The sequence below is a fragment of the Antechinus flavipes genome, chromosome 2 (genome assembly GCF_016432865.1).
Source record: "Antechinus flavipes isolate AdamAnt ecotype Samford, QLD, Australia chromosome 2, AdamAnt_v2, whole genome shotgun sequence".
Taxonomy (NCBI): Eukaryota; Metazoa; Chordata; class Mammalia; order Dasyuromorphia; family Dasyuridae; genus Antechinus; species Antechinus flavipes.
Genome location: NC_067399.1, coordinates 35,563,180 through 35,583,311, shown reverse-complemented (window position 1 = coordinate 35,583,311; position 20,132 = coordinate 35,563,180). Strand labels below are relative to the sequence as shown.

The 20,132-nt window shown below is 37.7% G+C and overlaps 1 gene segment (V, D, J or C); it reads left to right on the top strand.

The window, feature by feature from the left end:
- The window catches only part of LOC127546334 (immunoglobulin kappa variable 3-15-like), a 144,223-nt gene extending 125,828 nt beyond the window's left edge, over positions 1-18,395 (top strand). The window contains 1 exon segment of the V gene segment in view: positions 17,974-18,395. Within this exon segment, the coding sequence occupies positions 17,974-18,395 (422 nt within the window).
- Positions 18,396-20,132: the final 1,737 nt, after the last annotated feature.

The following is a 20,132-nucleotide window of genomic DNA, read 5'->3' as shown; positions in this document are numbered from 1 at the left end:
CTTTAATGTCAAAATGTGACAGCAAGGGTGAACAAGAATGCTTATAAGGCTGTCCCTACTTCAGGTTCAAGACAGAACCCTACTAGAGGTCTGTTCTGGCCATGCAGGCCATCTAGGCCGGTAAAATAAATTGTCTCTAAATTATGAACCACCATGGCTGTCTTGAATTTTATTGCCTGGGCTATTTCAATAGCAATATGAGGGAACTGATAAAAAATATTTAACATATTGAACATCAAATTGTATTTTTTCAACAAACAAAAAATGTATTTTCTCTGTCCCTCACAATCTCATCACTGAAAAAAAAAAAGGAAATGTGACAAGTCATATTGTTCATATCTAAAACTTTGCCTTATTTTTCATCCTAAGTCTTCTTGATCCTTTGAATCATGGTTAGTAATGTTTTTTTTCTTATGGAAAGACAAATTTTTAATGTAAAAATTAAAAAATAAAAACAAGAGCAAAGAATTCTAATTAAAACTGATGGCTTAAATAATGGATCATCTCCAGCAACTTTGCTATTTCCTCTAACTATTGATGTAGATATTTCTTTCCATGCTGATCCATTTTCTCTTCTACCCAAATAGGATAGTATCACACTTGTTCTTATGCCCTAATTCCTTACCATGTGATTTAACTGGTCTAATTTCAGCATATGAATATATTGTCCACAGTTATCACAGACATCTTTCACATCATGCCTTCTCATCTATCCCAGTTCTCTGTTTGTAGGAAAGATGTATGTTCAGTCATTTTTCAAGCTTGTCTGACTCTTTGTAGCCCTGTTTGGGGTATTCTTTTTTTTTTAAATAACTTTTTATTGATAGAACTCATGCCAGGGTAATTTTTTACAACATTATCCCTTGCATTCACTTCTGTTCCGATTTTTCCCCTCCCTCCCTCCACCCCCTCCCACAGATGGCAAGCAATCCTTTACATGTTGAATAGGTTACAGTATATCCTAGATACAATATATGTCTGCAGAACCAAACAGTTTTCTTGTTGTACAGGGAGAATTGAATTCAGAAGGTATAAATAATCCGGGTAGAAAAACAAAAATGCAAGCAGTTTATATTCTTCTCCCAGTGTTCTTTCTTTGGGTGTAGCTGCTTCTGCCCATCTTTGATCAATTGAAACTGAATTAGCTCTCTTTATCGAAGAGATCTACTTCCATCAGAATACATCCTCAAACAGTATCGTTGTTGAGGTATATAATGATCTCCTGGTTCTGCTCATTTCACTTAGCATCAGTTCATGTAAGTCTCACCAGTCCTCTCTGTATTCATCCTGCTGGTCATTCCTTACAGAACAATAATGGTTAGTAATTGTTTTGATCAGAATACTTACATTTTCTATGTATAGTATAAGATTTCCATACAACTTCCTGGATGCACCCTTGCAGCAAACATTAACACTTAATAGATTGTGTGATTGTAAGGATATGTGAATAACAAAGTAATAAAGATGCAGAGTGCTAGATCTCTCATAGACTTATCCTCTCCAAGTTAAACAAAGCAACAAGTTAAACATGCAACAAAAATGATGTCACAAAGACAAAATTACTAACAAAAGACTTAATGACAATAGATTCAACTGGAGTTTCTCTGGTGAGAATAGTTTGTTGCTAACTTAGAAGGAAAGCACAGTCAATACATTGCTGGCAATAGTGTAGCAGAAATGAAGTGGGCAACTTTCAGAAATCTGGTGTACAAAAATCATGTTTATTCCTCTAGACCAGAACTCCCCCAAAACTCAAGGTTGGTTTGACAAAATGATGGGTAAATGCAGAGGTTGATAAATAACAAACAAGAATTTCATAGGCTTTACCAACAGAATAGGACATGTGTCTCTACAAAAGAAATGTTTAACACTTTCAACATAAAATGCAAGCTTAGAGAAATGCAGCCATCTTGACTGAGGAAGAAAGTAGATGAAATTCAGATTTACACTGGCAGTAATGAACCAAATTGTCTTTGTGGTACTCTGAAACCTATTTACAACCAAAGACCTACAGTGCCTCTCAATTATTCATGCCTCATGGAGCCAAATTCATCCATAATGGGGTAAGGATCTGGAAACATGAACTGAACACTTTCATAGTGTTTTCAATAAATGGTTTTTGACTAATACTGAAGCTGCTGACAGTTTACCTGAGATTGAAGTCAATCCCATTTTATCTGAACAACTGAAGATAAGGACCTCAATAGTGTCCTTTCCTGTAATACATCTGGTACTGATTCTATTCCATCTGAGATTTACAAGGAAAAGGGTAAACTGATCATTTAAAAAATATTTCCACCATCTAAGTTATATGGAAAAAGGAAGTTACTACCCAGGAATTCAAATATGCCTCCCTTGTCCATTTCTATGAAGGAAAAATTCTTAGGTTAGCCTGTGACAGTCGGGGATTGGAAACAGGGTCCTCCTGTATGTGTCAAAATGTTTGTGGCAGCCTTGTTTGTAGTGGCTAGAAGCTGGAAAATGAATCCATGCCCATCAACTGAAGAATGGTTGAGTAAATTGTGGTATATGAATGTTATGGAATATTATTGTTCTGTAAGGAATGACCAGCAGGATGAATACAGAGAGGACTGGCGAGACTTACATGAACTGATGCTGAGTGAAATGAGCAGAACCAGGAGATCATTATATACCTCAACAATGATACTGTATGAGGATGTATTCTGATGGAAATGGATTTCTTCAACAAAGAGATCTAACTCAGTTTCAATTGATCAAGGATGAACAGAAGCAGCTACACCCAAAGAAAGAACACTGGGAAATGAATATAAACTGCTTGCATTTTTGTTATTCTTCCCAGGTTATTTATGCCTTCTGAATCCAATTCTCCCTGTGCAACAAAAGAACTGTTCAGTTCTGCACACATATATTGTATCTAGGATATACTGTAACCTATTTAACATGTATAAGACTGCTTGCCATCTGGGGGAGGGAGTGGAAGGGAAGAGGGGAAAAATCGGAACAGAAGAAAGGGCAAGGGATAATGTTGTAAAAAATTACCCTGGCATGAGTTCTGCCAATAAAAAGTTATTAAAAATAAAAAGAAGAAAGATACAGGGTCCTCTCTCTTAGTCATTGCCAACAAGATTCCTACCAGAGACTTTTATCCCAAAAAGATTTTAAAGGAGGGAAAGAGACCCACATGTTCAAAAATGTTTGTGGCAGCCCTTTTTGTAGTGGCAAGAAACTCAAAACTGTTTGGATGCCCATCATTTGGAAAATGTCTGAATAAATTATGGTATACAAATGTCATGGAATATTATTGTTCTATAAGAAATGATGAGCAGAATGATTTCAGAGAGGCCTGGAAAGACTTACATGAACTGATGCTGTGAATTGAGCAGAACCAGGAGATCATTATATACCTCAACAATGATACTGTATGAGGATGTATTCTGATGGAAATGGATTTCTTCAACAAAGAGATCTAACTCAGTTTCAATTGATCAAGGATGAACAGAAGCAGCTACACCCAAAGAAAGAACACTGGGAAATGAATATAAACTGCTTGCATTTTTGTTATTCTTCCCAGGTTATTTATGCCTTCTGAATCCAATTCTCCCTGTGCAACAAAAGAACTGTTCAGTTCTGCACACATATATTGTATCTAGGATATACTGTAACCTATTTAACATGTATAAGACTGCTTGCCATCTGGGGGAGGGAGTGGAAGGGAAGAGGGGAAAAATCGGAACAGAAGAAAGGGCAAGGGATAATGTTGTAAAAAATTACCCTGGCATGAGTTCTGCCAATAAAAAGTTATTAAAAAATAAAAACAAGAGCAAAGAATTCTAATTAAAACTGATGGCTTAAATAATGGATCATCTCCAGCAACTTTGCTATTTCCTCTAACTATTGATGTAGATATTTCTTTCCATGCTGATCCATTTTCTCTTCTACCCAAATAGGATAGTATCACACTTGTTCTTATGCCCTAATTCCTTACCATGTGATTTAACTGGTCTAATTTCAGCATATGAATATATTGTCCACAGTTATCACAGACATCTTTCACATCATGCCTTCTCATCTATCCCAGTTCTCTGTTTGTAGGAAAGATGTATGTTCAGTCATTTTTCAAGCTTGTCTGACTCTTTGTAGCCCTGTTTGGGGTATTCTTTTTTTTTTAAATAACTTTTTATTGATAGAACTCATGCCAGGGTAATTTTTTACAACATTATCCCTTGCATTCACTTCTGTTCCGATTTTTCCCCTCCCTCCCTCCACCCCCTCCCACAGATGGCAAGCAATCCTTTACATGTTGAATAGGTTACAGTATATCCTAGATACAATATATGTCTGCAGAACCAAACAGTTTTCTTGTTGTACAGGGAGAATTGAATTCAGAAGGTATAAATAATCCGGGTAGAAAAACAAAAATGCAAGCAGTTTATATTCTTCTCCCAGTGTTCTTTCTTTGGGTGTAGCTGCTTCTGCCCATCTTTGATCAATTGAAACTGAATTAGCTCTCTTTATCGAAGAGATCTACTTCCATCAGAATACATCCTCAAACAGTATCGTTGTTGAGGTATATAATGATCTCCTGGTTCTGCTCATTTCACTCAGCATCAGTTCATGTAAGTCTCACCAGTCCTCTCTGTATTCATCCTGCTGGTCATTCCTTACAGAACAATAATGGTTAGTAATTGTTTTGATCAGAATACTTACATTTTCTATGTATAGTATAAGATTTCCATACAACTTCCTGGATGCACCCTTGCAGCAAACATTAACACTTAATAGATTGTGTGATTGTAAGGATGTGTGAATAACAAAGTAATAAAGATGCAGAGTGCTAGATCTCTCATAGACTTATCCTCTCCAAGTTAAACAAAGCAACAAGTTAAACATGCAACAAAAATGATGTCACAAAGACAAAATTACTAACAAAAGACTTAATGACAATAGATTCAACTGGAGTTTCTCTGGTGAGAATAGTTTGTTGCTAACTTAGAAGGAAAGCACAGTCACACATTGCTGGCAATAGTGTAGCAGAAATGGAGTGGGCAACTTTCAGAAATCTGGTGTACAGAATCATGTTTATTCCTCTAGACCAGAACTCTCCCAAAACTCAAGGTTGGTTTGACAAAATGATGGGCCAATGCAGAGGTTGATAAATAAGAAATAAGAATTTAATAGGCTTTGCCTGCAGAATAGGACATGTGTCTCTACAAAAGAAATGTTTAACACTTTCAACATAAAATGCAAGCTTAGAGAAATGCAGCCATCTTGACTGAGGAAGAAAGTAGATGAAATTCAGATTTACACTGGCAGTAATGAACCAAATTGTCTTTGTGGTACTCTGAAACCTATTTACAACCAAAGACCTACAGTGCCTCTCAATTATTCATGCCTCATGGAGCCAAATTCATCCATAATGGGGTAAGGATCTGGAAACATGAACTGAACACTTTCATAGTGTTTTCAATGAATGGTTTTTGACTAATACTGAAGCTGCTGACAGTTTACCTGAGATTGAAGTCAATCCCATTTTATCTGAACAACTGAAGATAAGGACCTCAATAGTGTCCTTTCCTGTAATACATCTGGTACTGATTCTATTCCATCTGAGATTTACAATGAAAAGGGTAAACTGATCATTTAAAAAATATTTCCACCATCTAAGTTATATGGAAAAAGGAAGTTACTACCCAGGAATTCAAATATGCCTCCCTTGTCCATTTCTATGAAGGAAAAATTCTTAGGTTAGCCTGTGACAGTCGGGGATTGGAAACAGGGTCCTCCTGTATGTGTCAAAATGTTTGTGGCAGCCTTGTTTGTAGTGGCTAGAAGCTGGAAAATGAATCCATGCCCATCAACTGAAGAATGGTTGAGTAAATTGTGGTATATGAATGTTATGGAATATTATTGTTCTGTAAGGAATGACCAGCAGGATGAATACAGAGAGGACTGGCGAGACTTACATGAACTGATGCTGAGTGAAATGAGCAGAACCAGGAGATCATTATATACCTCAACAATGATACTGTATGAGGATGTATTCTGATGGAAATGGATTTCTTCAACAAAGAGATCTAACTCAGTTTCAATTGATCAAGGATGAACAGAAGCAGCTACACCCAAAGAAAGAACACTGGGAAATGAATATAAACTGCTTGCATTTTTGTTATTCTTCCCAGGTTATTTATGCCTTCTGAATCCAATTCTCCCTGTGCAACAAAAGAACTGTTCAGTTCTGCACACATATATTGTATCTAGGATATACTGTAACCTATTTAACATGTATAAGACTGCTTGCCATCTGGGGGAGGGAGTGGAAGGGAAGAGGGGAAAAATCGGAACAGAAGAAAGGGCAAGGGATAATGTTGTAAAAAATTACCCTGGCATGAGTTCTGCCAATAAAAAGTTATTAAAAATAAAAAGAAGAAAGATACAGGGTCCTCTCTCTTAGTCATTGCCAACAAGATTCCTACCAGAGACTTTTATCCCAAAAAGATTTTAAAGGAGGGAAAGAGACCCACATGTTCAAAAATGTTTGTGGCAGCCCTTTTTGTAGTGGCAAGAAACTCAAAACTGTTTGGATGCCCATCATTTGGAAAATGTCTGAATAAATTATGGTATACAAATGTCATGGAATATTATTGTTCTATAAGAAATGATGAGCAGAATGATTTCAGAGAGGCCTGGAAAGACTTACATGAACTGATGCTGTGAATTGAGCAGAACCAGGAGATCATTATACACAAATAAGATTATATGATGATCAATTCTGTTGGATCTGGCTCTCTTCAACAATGAGATGATTCAAACAAGCTCCAATTGTTCAGTGATGAAGAAAGTCATCTACACCTAGAGAGAGGACTATGGGAACTCTGTCTCATTCACAACATAGCATTTTCATTCTTTTTGTTGTTGTTTGCTTGCATTTTATTTTGTTTCTCTTTTTTTCTTGTGCAGTGTGATAATTATATAAATATGTATACATATATTGCATTTAACATATATTGGACTAATTCTTATCTAAGGAAGGGCATGAGGGAATGGGGGAAACTTGAAACACTTGGTTTTGCACAGGCTAATGTAGAAGAATTGTCCACACATATGTTTTAAAAATTAAAAAAATGTAATTTAATTTTTAAAAATTCCCACCAGAGTCTTCCTCAATGAGATAATTCTTTACCTGGATGGATCATCTACCTTAGAGCAAGTGTGGCTTCAGAAAAGGTCCAGAAGTGACTAATTTGGTGTTGGCTGCCCCACAACACCAGGAGAAATGCCAGAGCAGAACAGAGATTGTGAACCATGTTTGTCAATCTGACCAAGGTTTTTGGTCCTGTCAGGCATGAGTACCTATGAAAGATTATGACAAAATCTAGTTATCCAGACAAGCTCCTCAATATTGTAGACCATTTTCATGAAGACATACTTGAATGGGTTCTGGGTAATGGATGATGCTCTCCTGCTTTCCCAGTCACCAACAGAAATAGAGCTGTGTTCTCCCATGCTTTTTAGCATCCTATTTTTAGCAATATTGTCAGATACCTTAAATAAGGAGGAAAATGGCATCAAACTCAGTCACTATATTAATGGCAAATTATTGAACTTCAAAAGGCTCCAACCCAAGATTAAAGTGCTTGACTTTTTATGTATAGATGATTGTGCACTCAATGCACCTTCTAAAGTTGAGAAGCAAATGAGTGTGACTGGATTTTCTGCTGGTTGTGCTAATTTTGCCCTGACTACTAACATTAAGAAAACACAGATGTTCCACAAGCACCATATCATCCATTTATGGAACTATTGGTTATGGCAAATTTAGAATGCTATGATAAGTTCACTTGCCTTAGCAGTATATTTTCCAGGGATGATGAGGTTGATGTATTGCCAAAGCTATTTCAGCATTTGGAAATTTCTCTAGGAAAGTTTGTGGGAGAAGAGATTTTAGGCTGCCTCTCAAAGTGAAAGTCAACAGATCCATTGGGTGACCTCATTGTTGAATGCCTGTGGAACTGGAAAGTCTACCAGCACCATGCCAGGAAACAGAATTGATTCCATTTGAATTGGCTTGGGAAGAATCTGAAGATGGCCTGGCAAGATAAAGTATCAGACCCTGAGGTCCTTTTCACAGCTGAATTGCCAAAAATTTAAACCTCTGCAGAGAATTCAACTCCAATGGGCTTGCTACAAGTAAAAATGCCAAAGTATATTTGTCTAAAAGACTATTGTACAGAGAGAACACACAAGATAAGAGTTTACATAGAGGTCAGACTAAGCAATATGAGGATACTCTTTAGGTCTCGCTGAAGAATTGTACAATCAATTGTGAGATATGGACAGGATGATATTGAAAGGCATATTACATCAAAGAAGGCACTCTGCTCTATGAGCAAAGCAGAGTTAAGTAGCTCAAATAGTGTGAGGTGCACAAATTTAGAGAAATACAAATGTGCATAGTGAGTATTTATGCCTGACCTGTGGTACAACCTTCAAGCTCATATTGGTTTAATAGGTCGCAATAGAACCCACTAGACCTTGATCCCTACAAACTGATTATCATTTTGGTCTTCTTTAATCACAATGGAAAACTATCTTAGTATAATGTTGGGTAATTACAATTACATGGAAGTTACTTTTTTTTTAAATAATGTTTTTCTGTTAATAAGGAGTTTATTATAAATTAGCTATGTGTTCTAGAAGTTTAAAAATTTAATGTAATTTTATTAAAAGAAGTTACCTTTGAGCAATGGGAAGATGTTTATCCCACTGAAGAGGTGAAGACAGTCTTCAGACCTCATGAGAAATGTTATATTCAAATCCTGGTGGTACAGATGAAAAGAACATTGATAAACCAAAATATCAGGGTGCAGAGTAAGAAGTTAATAAAACTGGTTTACTGTGAGCAATCAGTAGTAAAGCTGCTCAACTCTATTTCATATGTGGATCAAATGAAGGAATTTAATATGTTTATTTTGAGAAAATTATTTTTGTGGGGTGAGGGGATGTCATGATACCTCTCTTGAAGTATCTAAAGAATTCTCCAGTTGAAGAAGGATTAAGTCCATTCTGTTTAGCCTAGAGCATTGAGAAAGGACCAACCAAGTTGCAAAAAGGAAAATTTGTGTCTTGATATCAAGGATCAAAAAGAAAAAAAGATTAGCATCATCCCACTGTGAAATGGTACTGAGGTCCTTTCCTCAGAGGTCATCAAGCAAAGATTGGGTGATCACTTGTGAGATATATTATTGGGTGAAAGTATGGGTATATATATTTATGAAATAAGAAATCCAGTGAGGCCACTGCCAATAGTCAAACTAATTCTGTTCATCTAAGGCTCAATCAATTGAAATAACTTTTACAAGATCACACAGACAATAGGAACAAAACCAGAATGTGATGCCATGTTCTCTAACTTCATATCCAGTGCTCTTTTTTCTAACCATGGCTAGCTATACAAAGCATACAAAGAAACAAAAAGGATAATTTGGGCCAGAGGTATCAAATAAGAAACCTCTGGCTAGAAGCAGTCCATAACATTCCTAAGTGACCTCAAACCTGATTAAATTGTAATTGGAATGAAATCATGAAAAGCCATTACAAAAATATAATTTCATCTAATGACAGCATAAAAAGTAAAGTAATATGATGATATAGTTAGCATTAACACATGAACTACTAGATTTATGGATGGGAGAACAATTTTTGAATAATCCAGAGAAAGAGAATATTTTGAAGCATAAAAGGGATAATTTACATAACATTAAATTGACAAAATTTTGTACCAGAAAATCAATGTAGACAAGATTGGAAGAAAAACAGAAAACTGGGACAAAAAATTTATAGATTGTTTCTCAAATAAAGGCTTCATATCTCAAATATCTAAAGAACTTTGTCAGATTTAAAAGAATGTGGAGAGTTCTGGGTTAGAGTAGGTCAGAAAACTTTTTACTCTCCATATTTCCAAAATCAAAAGAATAAATAATATAAAAAGAAATAAGACATCTCTGAAAAAACCTGATATGGAGAATATATTAAGAAGAAATGATTCAAGAATAGTCAGGGTACCTGAAAAATAAGATTAAAAAAAAAAAAGAATCTTGCTACAATATTCCATGAAATTCTTGAACAAGAAGGTAAAGCAGAGATATTTTTACATATTTATGTATATGAATATACATATGCATATGTATATTTATGTATGAATATATAATGAATATGAAAGAGATCCCCGGGAGGAAACTTACTGGAATTTCAGGTCATCATTGTTTGTTAATTATTGAGGTCAGATAAATGATATTCAAGTGAATTCGATTTCAGTGAGGGAGGGCTGTGTAGTCATCAGCCTCACTTTCTCCTCTAAAATCGTCTGGGTCTAATGGTAAGATATAGATCAGAACAACTGGAGATGGCCCTGAAGTGAGAGACCTTGGCCTTTTTAAGCTAAGGTCTTTAATGGGTTTCATTCTGACTGAAGTAAAGCCCAACCAATCAAGTCTAGATAAGAAATGAGGCAGAGTGGCCTCTTTTATCTAGTCAAAAAAAAAAAGTTTCAAAGTGCCCAAGTTAATGAAAAAAAATATTGGAAGCAACTAAAAAAATTGAATAACATGGAACTACATTAAAGATTACACAAGACTTGGTGGGGTGGGGGACAGAGCCAAGATAGTGGAGAACAGACATGGCTTTCTGTGACCTCCTCTGACCTTTCTCTCAAACCAATAGCAGATTAAGCCTCTTAACTGGTTTTGGACTGACAGAACCCACAAATATTTGGAGCACATATTTCCATAAGAAGATATTGTGCAAAAGGAAAGGAAAAGAGTAAAGTAAAAAGTGCACAGCAGAGAACAACAAAAAAATCCACAAAGAAGCAAAGAAAACATGGGCCATTCTGTGAAAATATGTACTATTTATTACATAGTTTTTCTTGACATGGAAATTTATTGTTTTAGATAGAATCTTCTATGGATTGCTGAGTGTAAATAGCAAGGTTTTTCTTTTTTCTTTGCCATTTTGTATTTAAATTTAAAATTTTTTAAATCATTTTTAAAAATACCCAATTCCACTTCTTGATTTTATAGATAACTAAATCAAGGTCCACTTTATAATTCTAGACAATATGTATTATTGATGATTAAAAAAACAAATTTATAATATAATAATTCCCCAATTGATAAGTTGTCAAAGATATGAATAGGCATTTTTTCATTGAAACAATAAAAATTATATGTAGTCATATAACAAAAATGCTCTAAGCCACTATTGATTAGAGAAGTACAAATTAAAACAACTTGGAGATATTAACAAATAACTTTCAGATTAACTAACAAGATAGAAAGGGAAATGATAAATGTTGGAGGGAATGAAGAAAATTGGAACACTGATTTACTGTTGGTGGAAAAATAAACTGACCAATCAGTTTTGGACAGCGATCTGGAAGTGTGTCCAAGAAGTTATAAAACTATGTAGACACTTTGAGCCAGCAATGCTCTCTTTGATATGTTTACCATGAAATGGACAAAAGACTGGTCCCCTCATCCCTAGGTCAAGGGGCCTCAGGCTTATAGGAAAATGTTGCTTAAACTAAATTAAGGGAAGTGTTTTTTTTACAAAGTGCTTGCTCAACTATGTTTAGACAGAATGCTTGCCTAACAATGTCCAATATCCTATAAGCTCCTCGCATCCCCCTCCTCGAGTGAGAAGTTGAGTCACTGTTGTAAAGGCAAGGCAGAACAAGAATTGATTATAAACCTGTCTCTACTTGGGTTCGGGACAGCACTCGATCCAGAGATCCGTCCTGGCCGGTGAATAAACTGCTCTCTAAATTGCAAACACCTGGGCTGTCTTGAATTTTATTGCCTGGGCTATTTCAACCAAAGTAATAAGGGGGAAAGAAAAGGAACTTTAAAATAAAATATGAAAATGTAGTAGCAACTGCCCTTGTTCTGACACAGAACTGGAAGCTGAGGAGATGCCCATCAGAATGGGTTATGGCTCAGCAAGTTGTATATGATTTTGCTGGAATACTACTGTGCTATAAGAAATGATGAATTGGGTGATTCTAGAAAACTATTAAAAAGACTTATTTGAAATTATGAAGAGTGAAATGACTAGAAGCTAGAGAATATTGTCCACTGTAAGAACAATAGTGATCTAAGGACAACTTTGAACATCTAAGACATTTTGAGTATTATGAATATTTGTGTCAACTACAAAGTCCATGAAGGAAGATGTTATTCATATGCAGAGAAAACAATGACAAACAGAAATATGCCTAGTGTGGTTTAACATGTAGAAATATAAACTTACATACACATAATTATGGTAGCTTTCTGTATGGTGAGTTAAGAAGGGAAGGGGAAAAAATTGCTAAGTGCAAATTAGAGAACAAAAGAAATCTTAGTGTAACAGTAATTATACAGTTTCAAAAAAAAAAAAAGACAGAAACAGTATAAAAGGGAAATTCATACTGTTATATTTAATCCTATTTTCATGGTGTGTACCATACATCTTTTGTTTCTCTATGGATTAAAGTTCAAAATGAATAAAAGCTTAAAAAAAACATAATTAACAAAAAATTACAACAGAACATTGATAACAAAACTAAGTCAATACATAGCCCATTGGGGACTTTGATCTGAAACCAGTATTTAGGGGAGTAGACAGGATTATAAAATTCTTTATCAGTAAGAGTTAGTTGAAAGGAAAACTCTTAAAATCAGTCTGCCTTTCTATTTCCCCCTGTCCACATCAGTTGATTTGCATGTTTCCCTAGGACAGTTGCAGTTTAGACCCAGATAAATGCCAGCCTAGGTTGAGCCTCTGTTCAGCAGCATCCAAGGCTAGGGGAGGAAATGGGATCCCAGGCTCAGCTCCTCTGCTCTCTGCTGCTCTGGATCTCAGGTGAGGGATCCTGCACTTATTACATTGCTATTTGTTCATCTCTGGGATATGTCTGGGAGCATTTAGGAGAGAGAAAGGAAATTTGGACTACTCACTTTTACTTGTTCCTTTTTAATTGAAAGTCCAGGACAATGAAATATATGGATCATGTTCTGTCTTTTCTTTTTTATTCCAGGTTCCAGAGGGGCCATTGTGGTGATTCAGACTCCAGAATTTTTGTCAGTGTCTCCAGGAGAGAGGGTCACCATTAACTGCAAGACCAGCTCCAGTGTTAGTAATGATTTGGGTTGGTACCAACAGAAGCCAGGGAAGGCTCCCAAGCTCCTAATTTATCGTTCAACCAACCTGCAAACTGGGGCCCCTGTCCGGTTCAGTGGCAGTGGGTCTGGGACAGATTACTCCCTTACAATCAGCAGAGTGGAGGCTGAGGATGCTGCAGTCTATCACTGTCAGCAGAAGTATAGCATTACTCACACAGTGGTACAGCTCTGAACAAAAAACCTGCCCAACAGCTGCTGAGAGAAAGGGAGTGAGAAAAAATGGAAAGTACAAAGGAGAAAACAAAAACAAAAAAAAACTGAGAAGAAAAGGCAGAAAACAGGGTAGTTCTGAAAAAAAAAAGCATACTACTTATTACACAGTCTTTCCCCCAAAAAAGGAAACAGTATGAATTGGAAATTCTTGGTTTTATATTATGTTGTGCTCTGTACATGGAAATGCTTCTTTTTGAGTTTCTATGTATTAAAGTTCCAAGTGAATTAATTAAAAAAAAGAAAAATGTAATTTAAAAAATTACAATAAAACAAAGACAACGTTGCATTTTAAGACTAAGTCAATATGCGGTCCATAGAGAATTTTTGTTTAACACCATTTTATTAGGAGAATAAACAGAACTATGATGTTTTTCATGAGTTAAAACTATGAATAATCCAGATACTTGAAAGGAAGACTCTTAAGATCTTTCTGCCTTTCTATCCTCCCCTCAACTTATACATCTGTTGATTTGCATGTTTCCCCAGGGTCAGGGACAGGTGCTTAGACCTAGATAAATGCCAGACTATGGGTGGGGTCTCTGTTCAGCCGCATCCAAGACCAGAGGAAGAGATGGGGTCCCAGGCTCAGCTCCTCTGCTCTCTGTTGCTCTGGATCTCAGATGAGAGATCCTACACATGCTACAATGCCATTTGGCCATCTCTGGGATATCTAAGGGAGGTTGGGAGAGAGAAAGGAAATTTGGCTTATTCTCCTCTCCTTATTCATCCTAAACTGAAAATCTAAGACAATAAAATCATATGGATCATATTCTCTCTCTTCTTTTTGATTCCAGGTTCCAGGGGGGTCCCTGTGGTGATTCAGTCCCCAGAATTTTTGACAGTGTCTCCAGGAAAGAGTCACCATTGATTGTAAGACCAGCTCTGGTGTTACTAATGAATTAAATTGGTACCAAGAGAATCCAGGGGAGGCTCCCAAGCTCCTAATTTATCGTTCAACCAACCTGCATACTGGAGTCCCTGCTGGTTCAGTGGCAGTGGCTCTGGTACAGATTGCTCCCTTACAATCAGCAAAGTGGAGGCTGAGGACACTGCAGTCTGTTACTATTAACATGATAGTAATGTCTGCTCCTCCTCTCTGTCTGCTTTTACCCTTAAATAGCCTCTGGACATTTTCAAATACTAGAATTACGCTTTTCCCTAATATGCTTCTCTATGTGTATCTGTTTCTGTCTCTCTGTCTCCTTCTCTCTGTCTCTGTCTCTGTCTCTGTCTCTCTGTCTGTCTCTCTGTCTCTCTCTTTCTCTCTCTCTGTCTCTCTCTCTTTCTCTCTCTCTCTCTCTCTCTCTCTCTCTCTCGATCATCAGTGACATGAAGCCACTTATAATTCTTATTTTAAAAATTCTGCAACTGAACTTATAATGGAAACACATATTGCCCTAGAGTTCCAGCTTTCTCCACTTAGCTAATCAACTAAATATTTGCCCAAATTTTTAGGAACATTTTAGGCTCTTTTGTTCTCCTTTATATGACAATTGCATCTCATTGGTTGAACTTTCATAGGAAGTCATTGTAAGTGATGTCTGTTTTTCAGGGTCAGTAACTTGTTCAAATATATCTAGATGGAATTGTTTTTTCTTTCATTTAAATTTATTTAATATTTTATTTTTCTTTAGTTACATGTAAAAACAATTTTTAACATTTGTTTTTAAAACTTTGAGTTCTAGACTCTTTCCCTTCCTCTCCAGCCCCACTGAGAATGCAAGCAATCCAATATGAGTTACACATATGTAGTCATGCAAAACATTTTCCTTATTAGTCATGCTGTGAAAGAAAACATAAAACTCCCCCCAAAAACAAAGTTTTTTAATTATGCTTCAATCTGCATTCCAACACCACCAGTTCTTTCTCTGGATATGGATGGCATTTTTCATCATAAATCCTTCATAAGGTTTTGGATCATTGGGCTATTGAGAAGACTTACATTATTCAGAGTTGATCATCTTACAATATTACTGCTACTTTGTACACAGTACATTTCACTTTGCATCAGCCCAAGTCCTTCTGGGTTTTTCTGAGAACATCTTGCTCATCATTTCTTATAGCACAAAAGTTTTCCACCATAATTTCATTCACAATTTATTCAACCATTCCCCAACTGATGGACATCTCCTCAACAGGAATTGTTTTAAATGCATATCTCCCCTCTCATCTTTGCTTAAACAAATACACTAGTCTAACCATTCAAAAAAGTGATACAGAAATGAATCTTACATCAGTAAGGAATCATTTCTAGTCTATGAAAATATGATCGATATCTTCTTTTGTGCTTTATTTAGTGCTTATCATGTCCAGCTCCTAAGTCTTTTTTAAATATATTTATCTATTTATTTAAAACAGGGGGAGTCTCTCTATTAGTCACTGTTGACAAAATTCTTGCCAGAATCCTCCATAATAGGCTGATCCTTCATCTGGATAATAGTCATCTACCTGAGAGCCAGTATGGGTTTAGAAGGGACTTATTATTAAAAAAAATTTATCAGAAAAAATAAATTAAATATTCATTACATGGAGTTTGTTGTTTTATGTGCCATAGAAATGGAATTTATATAGAACTTTAAAGTTAGGAAAGTGTTCTTAAAATATTAGCATTTCATTCACATAATCACACTGAGAGATAGGTGCTATTTTTTTTTGTCCAAATTAGAGAAGAGGAAGCTTAAATAGATAGAGGATATGAGACTTGGCCAGGATTTCACAGCTACTAAGTGTTGGAGGCTGCATTTGAATTCTGACGCCTCAGCTTCCGGTATATTATCCACTGCACTACTTGGCCATTCCTTGTCAGGCTTGATTGACAAGGGAAGGTTTCAAAAAAAAAGGGAAAATCTCTTGTCTGGGGACACATATTTCATCTGTAAATGCAACCCCACTGTTCTTCCCAATATTCAGTAGTGCAATAGATCTGATCTTGGAGCAGGAGAAACCACCTACAGGACATGGAGGGCAGAAGGGCTGGAGTGAGAGGCAGAGTCTATCTGCGGGACAGTGACACTCACTGCTTGTGACAAGGATTGGCCATGTGCAAGGGGGGAACAGAGACAGGACATAGTGATGAGGAGGAGCAATGGGGGACAGCTGCAGCCATGATCCTGCCCCAGTGACCCCTGAGGGTACAGAGAAGGGGAATGAGCTGACTTATTGGGAACATTGTGACCTACAGGAAAGAAATATCCTTTCACTTCTATATCCAGTTCTAAGTTGTGATGGGGGTGGGGGGCAATTGTTTGTTTAGTTAGTTATTTTTTGAGGCAGTCTAGTAGAAGGGATTTGTCCAGGATTACATGGTTAATAAATAGATGCTGGTACATCTAAACTCCAGGCATCCTGACTGCAGGGCCATTGCTTGAGACCCTGTACCATTTAGTGCGCTCCAGGTGCCTTTTAAAGGATACTGTGACTACTCTATTTGCATGGGAATTCATAACCCAAAGTTCCCAGATCATCTGTATGGACCAAATAAGTAGGGAAAAAATGAGTTTCCCTTATTGTATAGGGGCCCATCCAAATCTTGGTTTCTTATACTGCCATTTCAATGAATCAATTAATTAATTGACTGATTAAACAATACTGATTAGGCACTTATTGTGGGCAAAAACTATAGTATGAGGTACAATGGAAATAGTAATGTAGTACTTTTCCCTAGGAGTTCACAGAAAGAGGAGAGAAGTCACCTACTGGAGATTTCTGTGGCAGATTGTTTAGAAAGGCCTTGTAGTATTCCAAGTAGAGCAATAAAGTAAGGAGAATGCCTCTTCATTAAGGTAATTTTTTCTAATCAAATCATATCAGTTTCAGATGCTGAATAATTTTCCATTTCCAAGGACTTAGCTGGGATCTCCTTCAGTAGCTGGGGCAGTTAGGGAGAACACTTCAACAGAATTTATACAGCAACACTAGAAAATTACGCTGTTCCATTTTACTGACTCGATGCCTAGAAATTCCTCCCTGATGATCAGACAATCATGGCAATCACTTTGAACTAGTGAAGAGTATGATAAGAATTATGTGTGATGGGCAGGTGCTTCACGCTAGAAGGGAGAATAACCTCCTTGAAGTCACTGACCACATTTGTGAATCTCTTCCAGAAGGGTTCCCGTCTGGTCCTGAGCTTTCTTGGTATCTCTGAGGTATTCAAGACCCATGGGATAGAGTAGGTTCTAAACCCAATGTACTATCTCCATCCCAGGATCTCAGAAGGGGACTACTACACTAATGCAGCTCAGGGTCCTAGACTTATCAGGAGATAAGATCACTGAGCCCTGCCTCTGAGCAGAATCCTCCTTCCCTGGGCTGTTTTGCATGGCTCTCTCCCAGCACAGAAAGCTCCTGCTGAGAGCAGCTGGGGAGGCAGGTGCTGGGCAACTCAGAGCTCAGTCACATAGAGATGGGGTCCCAGGCTCAGATGCTCTTTCTCCTATTGTTCTGGATCCCAGGTGAGTGAGGAAGAGCAGAGACAGGCCTGTCTTTTGTCCCTCTGGACAGGACCAGGAAGGATTCTGAGAGTTAGAAACTATTTCTTTTGTGTTTGTGATTCCAGATGCCCGAGGGGCCATTGTGGTGACCCAGTCTCCAGCCTCCCTGGCTGCGTCTCCAGGAGAGGGAGTCACCATGTCCTGCAGGACCAGTCAGAGCATCGGCACCAACCTACACTGGTACCAACAGAAACCAGGCCAGACCCCTCGGCTCCTCATTAGTTTTGCAACCACCCTGCAGTCTGGGATCCCTGCCCGGTTCAGTGGCAGTGGCTCTGGGACAGATTTCTCCCTCACAATCAGCAAAGTGGAGGCTGAGGATGCTGCTGTCTATTACTGTCAATATGGCTATAACTATGTTCCCACAGTGATACAGCCCCGAACAAAAACCTGCCAAGCAGCTGCTGAAGAAGATATCAGTGTCTCAGGGGTGTTTCTTTCCCTTCAGCTGGGATGGGGGCAGCTTGTCTGGGCTGCCTCAGAATAAGTTGCCTGGACTGTGAGAGTTCTGATCTTGATTTCTTGTCCAGCCAAGAATCACAAAGTGACACAAAATAAATTAATGGATATCATCCAAAGGTGGATTTCTCTAACCCTGACCTGAGCAACAATTCTGTTTCCAAATCCCTACCACGTGTTCTTAAAGCCTTGTCTGAAGATTTCCAGTGCAGGGGGAATAGTTACCAAGGGAGGTAGATGGTGCAATAGATAGAGTTGTATTGTCAGAAAGACCTGAATTCAAATCCAGTCTCAGACACTTTCTAGTTGTGTGATGCTGGGTTAGGCACTTCACCTTTGTTTCAATTTTATTTTCTGTTAAAATGGGAACCATAATAACACCTCTATCCCAGGGTGGTTGTGAGAATCAAGTGAGATAATATTTATAAAGATCTTAGCATTGTGCCTTGAAGTAAGCACTCTAGGAATGTTAGCTATTATTATTACCATCATCATCATCATTACTCCCTCCAGTACTGAGTCATCAATTATCCTTCTCATTGCCAAAGAGTCTGTACTTAAGTCTAAAGTCAGCCTCTCTGCACCTTCCCCCTTTGCTCACCTTTCTGGGCTTTGGTAGCAGAAAGAACATGCCTCATCCCCATTCTTGTCACAGCCCTTTGAATGCTTCTAGACAGTTACTACATGCCCCATGTTCCCCAAGCTAAGCCCCACTGGTTCCTTCAGACAGCCTCCCTGGCTCTTGGTCTCTGGCCCTTTCCCCATCCTGGCTGCCTCCCTCTGTCTGGACACCAGCCTGCCTCAGGCCATTCTTCCATGGGACACCCAGGAGGGAAAGCAGGATTCCAGGAGAGCTGATCCAGGGCAAGCCTAGAACAGCTTGGGACTTAGGAGGGAGTTACCCACCTTCTGACAAAGAAGGGACGGACACAAAGGACAGAGACACACACGTGTCAGGCACGACTACTCTGCGGATTCAGTTTGTTAAACTCTGTTTATTTGTGGTTTCACTGAGGCAGAACACCAGGAGAGCGTCACAGTCTGTCAGACACTCACTGGGGTCTGGGCCTTCCAGTTGTGTAGGTGCCATCTCAACCATGCTTGCTGTGAGACTTCTTTTGTCATATCCTTCTAAGTTCTCTGGGAGAGCTTCACCCAAGCTAATGGGGCCCTTCTCCATTGATCTGGACATCATCAGTCACAATGAAGACTATAGATCATCCACCACTTGTCCCCTTTTCTTGCCACCTGCCATATTTATGAGCTTACATCTTGGATAATTGCTTAATTTTACTCCTTCTTAAGAGTTCTTTGTTTCTATTAGTTCTTGTCTGTCACATGCCTCTCTATTGACTTCTCAAAGCACCATTACGAAAACAAGACATAGAAGGAGTGTAATGAAAATGAAAACATCAAAACAAAACTAAATGTTTCAAACCTGCAAGGTCCAAGCTTGACCTGAGAGAAGAGTTGAGAAACTGAACCTTTCTCCCTTTGTATTATATTCTGTTGATTTACTTGTTGGTTTTTATTGAACTATTCCCGCTTACTTTTTTAGTATTTGTTATATTCTTCAGTAAAGTAAATCAACAGAATATAATACAAAGGGAGAAAGGTTCAGTTTCATCTACATGGACCAGACAAGAAGGAAAAATAAGTTTCCCTTAGCCCATCCAAAGATTAATTTCACACGTTGCCATTTCAATGAATGAATAAATTAATTGAACCATATTGATTAGGCACTTATTATGGCCAAAACCTATGG